Raw genomic sequence first — 10,866 nt, forward strand, 5'->3', positions numbered from 1 at the left:
GAAAAATGAAAGGTGGAATCTGATTGGTTGCTATGGGCAACCAAGCCAGCTTTCCTTTGCACCAGTTTTGATAAATCTACCCTCATGAGTACATATACATTCAGTCAAATCTTCATACTATGTAAGAGCTTCCCTCCACAGGTTAGCGCCACATGGTAATTAGCTAAAATGCCCAGAAACCCCCTTTAAGGGTCTCAACCCAGAACATAAGAGTCCAGGACTCTTCTCCAGTGACATCAGGCACTTGTGCACTGCGCCAATAATACTAAGGATGGCCAAGAACCTGAATCATAACAGCAGAAAGGGATTCGTTAGGCGGCTGATTCTTTTCATTTTTGACACTATTCTGAGCACTGAAAATGTTGCCTCCAATTTAGGGTCCATTCACACGTCCGTAGTGTATTACGGATCCACAATACACCCGGCCGGCACCCCCCATAGAACTGCCTATTCTTGTCCGCAATTGAGGACAAGAATAGGACATGTTCTATTTTTTGCAGAGCCACGGACCGGAAGTTCGGGGCCGCGGCACGGAAATGCGGATGCAGACAGCCCACTGTATGCTGTCCGCATCTTTTCTGTCCCCATAGAAAATGAATGGGTCCGCATCCGTTCCGCAATTTTGCGGATGTGTGAATTGAGCCTTATAGGGCTGAGCGTATACCACAGACGACCTGTGAACACGTGTGGCACTGTTTTTGGATGAAAGTGCAAGGGGCGCCTTCCACCTAAGGCCCTCTATATAACGCATCCCAGGTGTAGGAAATGCCGAGTGGTATGTTGCGGCCTAAAATGTCTCTTTATGTGTGTCACGGTGCTCCTACCTGGATACAGCTGGACCCCAGGCTTTGGCTCCGAAGCAATAAATAGGGGGAATAATTGAAGGATAATAGAATAACTTGAGTCCAGATCTTGTATGTAGTTGAACAGCAGCTTTACTTGAATAAGCATTCATCAAAACAATCTTCAAGCTCTGTCTTGGTTCCAGCAGGCTTCTTCAATAACTCTGCTTGCTTTCTCTCTGCTGTACTGCTAAGCTGAATAGGAAAGCTGCACTTTCTCTCTGTAGTCTGACTCTAGGTGATGCCAGGGAACTTTCCTTCTGGCTCCTAAGGCTTTAAGCTTTGGCCTCCATGGCCAGCAGAGCTTAAGGTGCTCTGGCTGGCGTGGGCACGTGCCCCTGCACACCTTTCCCTAGCTGGGGGTAAACTAGACTGGAACTAACTGGTCCCCACCCTTCCTGCAGGAATTGGGACTCGCCCACCTTTCTCCAGAAAGGGGGGGGGGGGGGGGTTAGAATGGAATGGGAGGTTCCATTCTATCTAAGTACAGCTGCTGGTGAACCAGGCATATTGTGGAGGACCTGGAATAAATGCATGAGGTTAGACCAATAAAGACAGTAGCAGGGTGTAAGAGTGGCAACACGTGTTAGGCTACTTTCACACTTGCGTTAGGAGCGGATCCGTCTGGTGTCTGCACAGACGGATCCGCTCCTATAATGCAAACGCTTGCATCCGTTCAGAACGGATCCGTTTGCATAACCATGAACAAAAAAAAAAAAAATAATTTTTTTTTTTTGTTCATGATAATGCAAACGGATACGTTTTGACTTTACATTGAAAGTCAATGGGGGACGGATCCGTTTGAAAATTGAGCCATAGGCTACTTTCACACTAGCGTTCGGGTGTCCGCTCGTGAGCTCCGTTTGAAGGGGCTCACAAGCGGCCCCGAACGCATCCGTCTGGCCCTAATGCATTCTCAATGGAGGCGGATCCACTGAGAATGCATCCGCCTGCCAGCGCTCAGCCTCCGCTCCGCTCAGTGAGCGGACACCTGAACGCTGCTTGCAGCGTTCGGGTGTCCGCCTGGCCGTGTGGATCCGTCCAGACTTATAATGGAAGTCAATGGGGACGGATCCGCTTGAAGATGACACTATATGGCTCAATCTTCAAGCGGATCCGTCCCCCATTGACTTTCAATGTAAAGTCTGAACGGATCCGCTCAGGCTACTTTCAGACTTAGAAATTTTTCTAAGTTATAATGCAGACGGATCTGTTCAGAACGGATGCAAACGTCTGCATTATCGGAGCGGATCCGTCTGATGAAACATCAGACGGATCCGCTCCGAACGCTAGTGTGAAAGTAGCCATACTGTGTCATCTTCAAACGGATCCGTCCCCATTGACTTACATTGTAAGTCTGGACGGATCCGTTTGCCTCCGCACGGCCTGGCGGACACCCGAACGCTGCAAGCTGCGTTCAGATGTCCGCCTGCTGAGCGGAGGACAAACGGAGCCAGACTGATGCATTCTCAGTGGATCCGCCTCCACTGAGAATGCATTAGGACTGGACGGATCCGTTCGGGGCCGCTTGTGAGAGCCTTCAAACGGAGCTCACAAGCGGAGCCCCGAACGCTAGTGTGAAAGTAGCCTTACAAAAGCAGCTCTGTTTAGGCCTCTTTCACACTTGCGTTGTTGGGATCCGGCATGCACTTCCGTTGCCGGAGGTGCCTGCCGGATCCAGAAAAACGCAAGTGTACTGAAAGCATTTGAAGACGGAACTGTCTTCCAAATGCTTTCAGTGTTACTATGGCACCCAGGACGCTATTAAGGTCCTGGTTGCCATAGTAGTAGTGGGGAGCGGTATACTTACAGTCCGTGCGGCTCCCGGGGCGCTCCAAAATGACGTCAGAGCGCCCCATGCGAATGGATGACGTGATCCATGCGCTTGGGGCGCCCTGACGTCACTCTGGAGCGCCCGGGGAGCCGCACGGACGGTAAGTACACTGCTCCCCCGCTCCCCACTACACTTACCATGGCTGTCAGGACTTTAGCGTCCCGGCAGCCATGGTAACCACTCTGAAAAAGCTAAATGTCGGCTCCGGCAATGCGCCGAAACGACGTTTAGCTTAAGGCCGGATCCGGATCAATGCCTTCCAATGGGCATTAATTCCGGATCCGGCCTTGCGGCAAGTGTTCCGGATTTTTGGCCGGAGCAAAAAGCGCAGCATGCTGCGGTATTTTCTCCGGCCAACAAACGTTCCGTACCGGAACTGAAGACATCCTGATGCATCCTGAACGGATTACTCTCCATTCAGAATGCATTAGGATAATCCTGATCAGGATTCTTCCGGCATAGAGCCCCGACGACGGAACTCTATGCCGGAAGACAAGAACGCAGGTGTGAAAGAGCCCTTATAATCTGTGACTGAACTCATACTCGCCAGCTTTCTGTCTGTGGCATATGGGAAACTGGGTCGCCCACAGACGAAAATGTTCCACTTTTTGTTAGACCACACCAGCACCATGCCCCCTATCATGAGGCGCCTCACCCCCTCAATGTTGAGCACCAAGGCTGCATCCCATTGAAGTTCATGGAGGACTTCCCTCCAGGCAGAGCCCAAGATCTGCCAGCTCTTCAGAGCGGTCTCTGGAAGACTTGGCAGGTGTGACTATTGCAGAGCACCAACCAAACTCTGGCATGGGCATCACCTTCTCTACTATACACAATAAAATAAAGGGGTTGCCACAGCAACCGGCCAGGCTCCAGCTCTCACGCCCAGCAGCACCCCTCCGGAACATGAACACACTCTCCCCCTGTCTACACAGAGGACACGTGCCGCCCGGGGGCAGCGGAGGTGACCCTACCAGAGGTGTGCTATGGCGCGGAGGACTCCACGCTTCCGGCACGTCACCGTGTCGTCATGTGACTCGCCCATGTGCTGTATATGAGGAGCGCGCAGCAGGCACTTCATATCGCCGTGCGCTGCCGAGCTGCTCCAGTCATGTCCTCCCAGCGCTCCCATGTAGTAGGCGGCGTCCTGCTCTTCTTAGGTGAGTGATAGCCGCTTGCGCTTCAGCATCTCCTTCTTACCCGATGTATATTGCTTTGAGGTTGGGTTTCTTTAGAATATTAGATGTTTGCTCTTTCTATTCTTCATGACCAATTAATAGTTTGTGTTCTTACATTTTCTCAGTTGCTCCTCAGCACTAGACTTTCATTCCACTTAAAGGGGCAAAGGTAGCTGATTGCTAGGGAGCAACTGATGTGCTCCACTTAGGGATATGATGAGTCTTGTGAAGGCATCTTGATGGACCTGTGGGAGCGATCCTGAGAAATCCCATCTGTCATTTTCATATGAAGAAAGTTACTTTTACTAACTTGTGTTACGGCTACTTTCACACTAATTCCGGCAGGCAGTTCTGTCGTTGGAACTGCCTGCCGGACCAGGCAATCTGGATGCATTTGTGAGACGGATCCGCCTGACAAATGCATTGCAATACCGGATCAGTCTTTCCGATTGTCATCCGGAAAAAAGGATCTGGTATTTTATTTCCCCCCCCCCCCCCCTAATTTTTAAAGGTGTGCAAATTTTGGTACCAGATCCGGCATTAATACATTTCAATGGAAATTTTAATGCTGGATCCGGCAAGTGTTCAGTCTTTTTGGCCGGAGAGAAAACTGCAGTATTTTCTCTGTCCAAAAAAAACGTAAGAGGGATGGAACTGATGCATCCTGAACGGAATGCTCTCCATTCAGAATGCAGTAGGATAAAACTGATCTTTTTTTTTTTTTTTAATTTTTATTCTCTGGTATTGAGCCCCTAGGACGGAACTCAATGCCGGAAAAGAATAACGCTGGTGTGAAAGTACCCTTGCTGTGTATTGATCAGGACTAAACCCCCTATTAGAAGGTTTGGTCTTCTAGATGGCACGATGGTTGCCAGGGATGCCGTCGGTCGTATGGCCACGCTGTTTCATTGGCTCCTTGTGTTTCCTGTGAGTTAGATATTGAGTTATTTAGGCAGAGGCTTTCAGCAAGTCCCTGCTTGTCACGCTGTGAAGTAGTACGCAGGTCACTAGTGGCTTTGTGAATGGCATCTGCAGGACTTGCCTGATGAGTAATGTTTGTCCAGGCAAAATCAATGACTGCTGATTAACCCCAACCCTCCCTGAAATTTCCATGCAGATCCTGGGAGCAGTACATGGAGTTTCAATTCTTACCATTCTAGCACTATTCTCGTGTGTGTGTTTATATATATATATATATATATATTTTTTTTTTTTCATGGGGTAGTACCTTCTAAAGATGTCGAGCTATTCTGTCTTTTCTTCTTGTGCCATGTAAGGTGTTTGACTTGTTGTCTTAAATCCGCAGCATGCCTATACACCGCACACTGTTCTCTATCGAATTCCACTGAAAATGAGATCACAGTGACGTTGTCTGGGGAGGGTCACCACATTGGTTTGGAAAATGTAATTGAAGTTCCCGATGACGAATACAGTGAAGATGAAAATCCTGAAGAAGACCTCTCAGGGCACTCTGTAGAGGATATTATACGAGGTATGTATAAAATTGTCTGTACTATGATGTAGGTAGTTGTGTACATGTCATTGCTTATGTATTGAAATGGGTTCCCTGGCCTATAAATCTGAGTGGAGGGAATAATGGTAGGAATGTATCAGTTATTTGGAGTAAATCCACTAAACATAGGGTTCAGGGTTAACACTGGATTTTTGAAGCCCCTGTGGTTCCTTGATCATGGATCCAATATGATGTCTGGTACAATCTGGTGTTTTCAGCCTTTTATTGGCTCTAGCAGTGAATCTGTAATGGGGAGAGGGGGATAACCATTTGATTCCATAGACTATCTTCCCCCAATCTATAATCTCCCCATTTGTAGGAATAGACATAACTGTCACACCCCTACCTCCCCAAAATGTGTCTGATCACCAAACTTTTGTGCAACCATTTTATTTATTGTATGCACTTATATAGCGCTACCATATTCCGCAGCGCTTTACAGACATTAGCATCCAACTGTCCCCAATGGGGCTCACAATCTAAGGTGTATCCGAGTGAAGTCTGTCTTCAGTTATCTGTGTGGGCCTGGAAATGCATTGCAGAGGTTTCTTCTATTGCCAGGAATGAATCGCCACTCCAGATTTAGTACCTTCTCAACAGCCTCTGGGATGCTATGTGTTTCTCTTTCAATAGATCTGTAGGATTGAATGTTTCTGTGGATTAGGACTCCGGATATCATTGATCTGTGTATGTGTAATGTGTTAAGGCTTCTGCAACTAAGCTAGTAAATGTAATCCTAAGGCCTCTTTCACACGACCGTGGCAGTATTGCGGATCCGCAATACACGTGCACTGTTCCGTGGGCATTCCGCATCACTGATGCGGACACATTAACTTCAATGGGTCCGCAAATCCGGAGATGCAGAAGCACTACACTGTACTTCCGTTCCGCAAAAAGAGAACATGTAAGAGAACATGTCCTATCTTTTTTCCGGATCGCGGACCCATTAAAGTGAATGTGTCCGCGATCCACTGCGGCTGCCCAACGGTTGGTGTTCGTGCATTGCAGTCCGCAGCACAGCCACGGGGTGCACCTGTTCATGTGCAAGATGCCTAATGTAGCACATGATGGGGGGGGGGGGCATTTCCCATCATAAACCAAAAACTATAATGCATAAGTATTAGTCACTGGGGTTTTACAAAACTTTTGATATGTCAGTGACAAGTCAAAGGTATTGATTGCTTGGGTCTGACCGCTGAGACCTCCCCGATCGCTAGAACAAAGGGAAGCAGGATAGGAAGAGTGATGGACTGAACAGAAAATCTTTGAGTCCATCTTGCTTCGACTCCTTGACGGGAATGTCTCGTTCAAATGGTCTTTTAACGTGTAGAGAGTTAATACGAGGCACTTACTAATGTATTGTGACTGTCCATATTGCCTCCTTTGCTGGCTTAATTCATTTTTCCATCACATTATACTCTGCTCATATCTAGGGGTTACGACCACCCAGCAACAGTGGTTGTGTTTGCACACTATAGGAAAAAACACCAGCCTTTGGTGTCTGGGAGTGCACATAGGCATGCATGCACAGCAGCTCCCGTCCTGACGTTCTTGTATCTGCACTGTAGAGGTGGTCATAACCCCTGGATACAAGCAATGCCTTGAATTAACTTTCTACATGATAACTTTTGTTTGCTGAAGTGAGACAACCCCTTTAGGCCAGGAGGGAGAACACACTGTGAGCTTCATTTTAGCAATCAATGGGGAAGAACTTGGCATTCAGACCCCCACCAGTCAAAACCTATGACACTTCAAAAACTTTGGCCAACTATCTAATGTGCATGAGGGTCATCTTGTCGGTGGATGTTGGGAGATAAAGGATGCCAGAAGTGACCCGACAGTGTCCTTTTCCCCCTCCTCTTTTTCATGACACACACATGTTGGGATGGAGAGCTGTAGGCCATCTAATATGTATGACCAGTCTTAAGCTGGGCATAATGATTGAATAGCTGTTGGCTCAAAGATCTTACAACTTTACACTTATGAGGAGAAATTGGTCTTCTGTGGAGAGAGCCACTGCCAGGCACCTCTGGCATCGGCTTATTTCCCAGGAGAACAAGAGAATCGGTTGGGAGATCCCGTGTACACTAGTATTGTTGGCTTGGCACCTCTGCATTGCCATGTCGTCCAAAGGGCAGGCCTGTTGATGTTCCATATATCAATGGCTTTTATAACATGGTGACTCAAGTATACAGTAGCAGTGATTAAAGAACTGGACTCATTATGTGTTCCATAAAGGGATTTTGGCTTGCAATAGCTAGCCCTTTATAAATTCTCCAGTGTCCATTAACTTTCCTGAAGACGCCTTAGCAGCTGAATAACATAGTAGTATTCAAAGTGGATTGTAAAGCCTCACCTCAGTGACTCAGTGTGGCAATGAAACCTGTCTAATGACAGGACCTCCTCCCAACCCTTTCTTCAGGGCTTTTTTTTGTACAGAATTTCTCGCATTCCTGAAAGCGACACTTCCGACTAAAATGAAAACTCATGCTTCTCGTGAATGTTAAAGAATCTGGAAGCAGAACTGTCTCCTTAAATTGCTCTTCTCTTTACGTAGACCTAATCCTAACCTGAGTTAATTTTCATAAACTGTGTAGGAGCCTATATTCTGTATCCATCATGGTTCTACTAATTTGACTCTGTATCAAGGTTTTATGACTTTGCTAGCCCTAGCATAAAATGAACTGACTTTTGGTCCTGAGATCAGTGGTGATTATTCCTGTATGTAGCCTGACTTGGGGTCCATTCACACGTCCGTTGTTTCTTTCCTGATCTGTTCCGTTTTTGCGGAACAGATCTGGACCCATTCATTTTCAATGGGTCCTGAAAAAAAATCAGACATTGAGCTGTCCGATTTTTTTTTTTTTTTTTTTTTTTTTTTTTTTTCCCTCATTTTTTTTCTTTCAGGACCCATTGAAAATGAATGGGTCCAGATCTGTTCCGCAAAAAACGGAACAGATCAGGAAAGAAACAACGGACGTGTGAATGGACCCTTATTCTGAAAAACTGGTTCAGTAGGATCTCTTACAGTATTTGAGGTTATGCCTATAGGCATTAATGGCAGGAAGTCAAATTTTCCAAAGACTCTGTAGTTCAGACCCTTCTGAAACATATTAAAGGCTGAGCAGAACATGCCGTCTGTGGGAACTCCATGCAGGTTCTTACTTTGGAGCAGTGAATCTTAGAAGTATCAACCTTCCAATAAATGATATATTTTCTTTTCCAGTACAAGCTGTTGTTAAGCCAGCTGATGGGGATGTAACTGCTTCTACTGTGGGAAAGAAGGCAGATAAAAAGAAAAAAGGGGAAAAGAAGAAGAATAAACAGAAGACCCCCTGCCAAACTACACATAAGAGCTTCTGCGTTCATGGAAAGTGCAGATACCTAGCAAAAGTACCAGCAGTCTCATGCAAGTGAGTACAAGTGTTCAAAACCTTGAATCTCTCCTTTTTTATATAAATTACCTTATTGTCTCCAATTTAGTTTATTTTTATTTACTGCGGTGAATTTCTTTTACTTGAACTTCCTGCCCATAGAGTACTAATGGTAATTTTGTTTGTTTTTTAGATGTCATGAGAACTACTTTGGAGAGAGATGCACAGAACGATACTTGAGAACGGGGACTACAGACCATAATGATATGACTACGACCACTATATTGGCAGTTGTAGCAGTTCTACTATCAGTTATCAGCATAACAGCCATAATCATCATCATAGTTGTACAGTAAGTAATCGACTTGACTTTTCCACTGTAATACATCATTATGTTGTCTAAAGTCATGTGCCTAAATACCAGATCTGTCAAATATTCTTGTCCATGGAGGCCTGATTCACATGACCATGGTCCGCCTGGGAAATGCAGTCTGTCAGGCCACTGCTCCCCTGACTCGAACTGACCTAGTGTGTGTTGATATGTGATTGCAGATCTATTGTACTATAATCACATGATGGGACTACAGTAGATCCATGACCAGATAGGAGCTGACTATCATAAAGTGTGATAATGTCATCAGCCTGGGAGATAGGGAAGATGCAGACTGTTTGCCTGGCTGACCATGTTTGTGTGAATAAGCCCAAAGAAAGGTGTTTGACACAGCCTCATATAATGGGACAAGAAAAAGTGAACTTCATGGCATTGTATTTTTGCTGATGTTCCAATTTTTCTCTCTAGCACAAGAAGGAAATATTCCTCCTATGATTGTGAAGCAGAGGAGACCAAGAAACTGGGACAAGACCATGGAAGTGAAGATGTCTAAGTAAGTATAAGAAGTTAAAACTAAACGCGCAGTACACTGCAGAAAAAATTCTCTACAAAGATGCATGCCCACAGGCATTTACAGATAGAATAAATAAAAAGCCCTCCCTATAGCATGTCAGTAGAGGGTTGTATAAACTGATCATCATGCACCCTTGGGGTTCTTTAAGGCAATACTCATCCCCTCCAGTTCTCTGGGCCCACCTGCTGGTCATGTTTAGTGTCAATGCATCAGGACCTACCACAGGTATTCATTCTGTGGAATATTCTCAAATCGGCAGGTGGGCCCTGAGGACTGAAGTTGAGGAACCCTGGTCTGAAGGACTTGATTGGGAAAAGTCTTTATAGTTGACGCTAACTGTATGAGGGGAAATGGTGCTTTGACTTGGTTCCACCATCTGTTTGGGTAGATTTTACTAGGCTTTGTTTTTGTGTGGTGCATTTTTTTTATTTATTTTTTTTCTCTCTTCTCCTCCCCCTTCCTAATCTTGATCTAATTAAGTAAAATGGTAAATAACAGTGATCATGAAGATTAATTGTATTTTATTTTATTCCTAGCTTGCCCTTGGCTTTACAAAAAAGCACTGCCAGACCTCAAAGGTGAATGTGAAGATGAGCTGCGCCTTCTTATTGTGTTTTTTACAGATATTTATTTATTTTTAATATTTTACTGTGTATTAATATTGACTAATTTTATTAAGTATTTTTATTTAAATAAAAATATTCATTTTTTATAAACTTTAGTCTTTCCTGTTTCTATCCAACATGTGAATTTGCTGTGACAATGTGTATTAAAGCTAGTCATCCTGCCAGCAATTAAAGTGGTCTCAGACAAAGTGCAATAACTCCCCCTGCACAATACACCAAAGGGGACATACTGTACAACCTATGTGCTATTGGGCTCTGAAAATGAAGCTTCTCCTTAAAGTATGCTGTCACCAAGTGTATGCTGGCAGCATGAACTGGTAATGGCAACCATTATTCAAAATTCCTGAACAGATTTTATTCTGGCTGTATCACAAATGTTGCATCAGGTATGGTAGCATAAACCTGTTAAGAGTCTCTTAAAGTTGGAAATGGATGTCTCTCCTAGCGCATCAGAAGCTGATGGTACATAATGAGTAGCTATGTTTCAATTGCGGCAAGTTCAAAAAAAAAAAAGTCCCTCTAACTGCCTCCTTAACTCCCGATCTAAGATGGTGCACAGGAAGCAGCTTCAGCTATGAATACAGCATGCCAAACAAG

The 10,866-nt window shown here is 45.2% G+C and overlaps 1 protein-coding gene across 1 annotated transcript; it reads left to right on the forward strand.

Moving 5' to 3' along the window:
- The first annotated feature begins 3,768 nt into the window (after nucleotides 1–3,768).
- On the forward strand, nucleotides 3,769–10,359 carry AREG (amphiregulin). Its single transcript, XM_040418111.1, has 6 exons — nucleotides 3,769–3,833; nucleotides 5,158–5,343; nucleotides 8,591–8,777; nucleotides 8,932–9,090; nucleotides 9,538–9,622; nucleotides 10,180–10,359. Exons 1-5 carry the CDS (start codon nucleotides 3,785–3,787, stop codon nucleotides 9,620–9,622), a joined length of 666 nt encoding a protein of 221 aa, XP_040274045.1. The 5' UTR covers nucleotides 3,769–3,784; the 3' UTR covers nucleotides 10,180–10,359.
- The last annotated feature ends 507 nt before the right edge of the window (nucleotides 10,360–10,866 follow it).

Source organism: Bufo bufo, chromosome 2, assembly GCF_905171765.1.
Source record: "Bufo bufo chromosome 2, aBufBuf1.1, whole genome shotgun sequence".
NCBI lineage: Eukaryota > Metazoa > Chordata > Amphibia > Anura > Bufonidae > Bufo > Bufo bufo.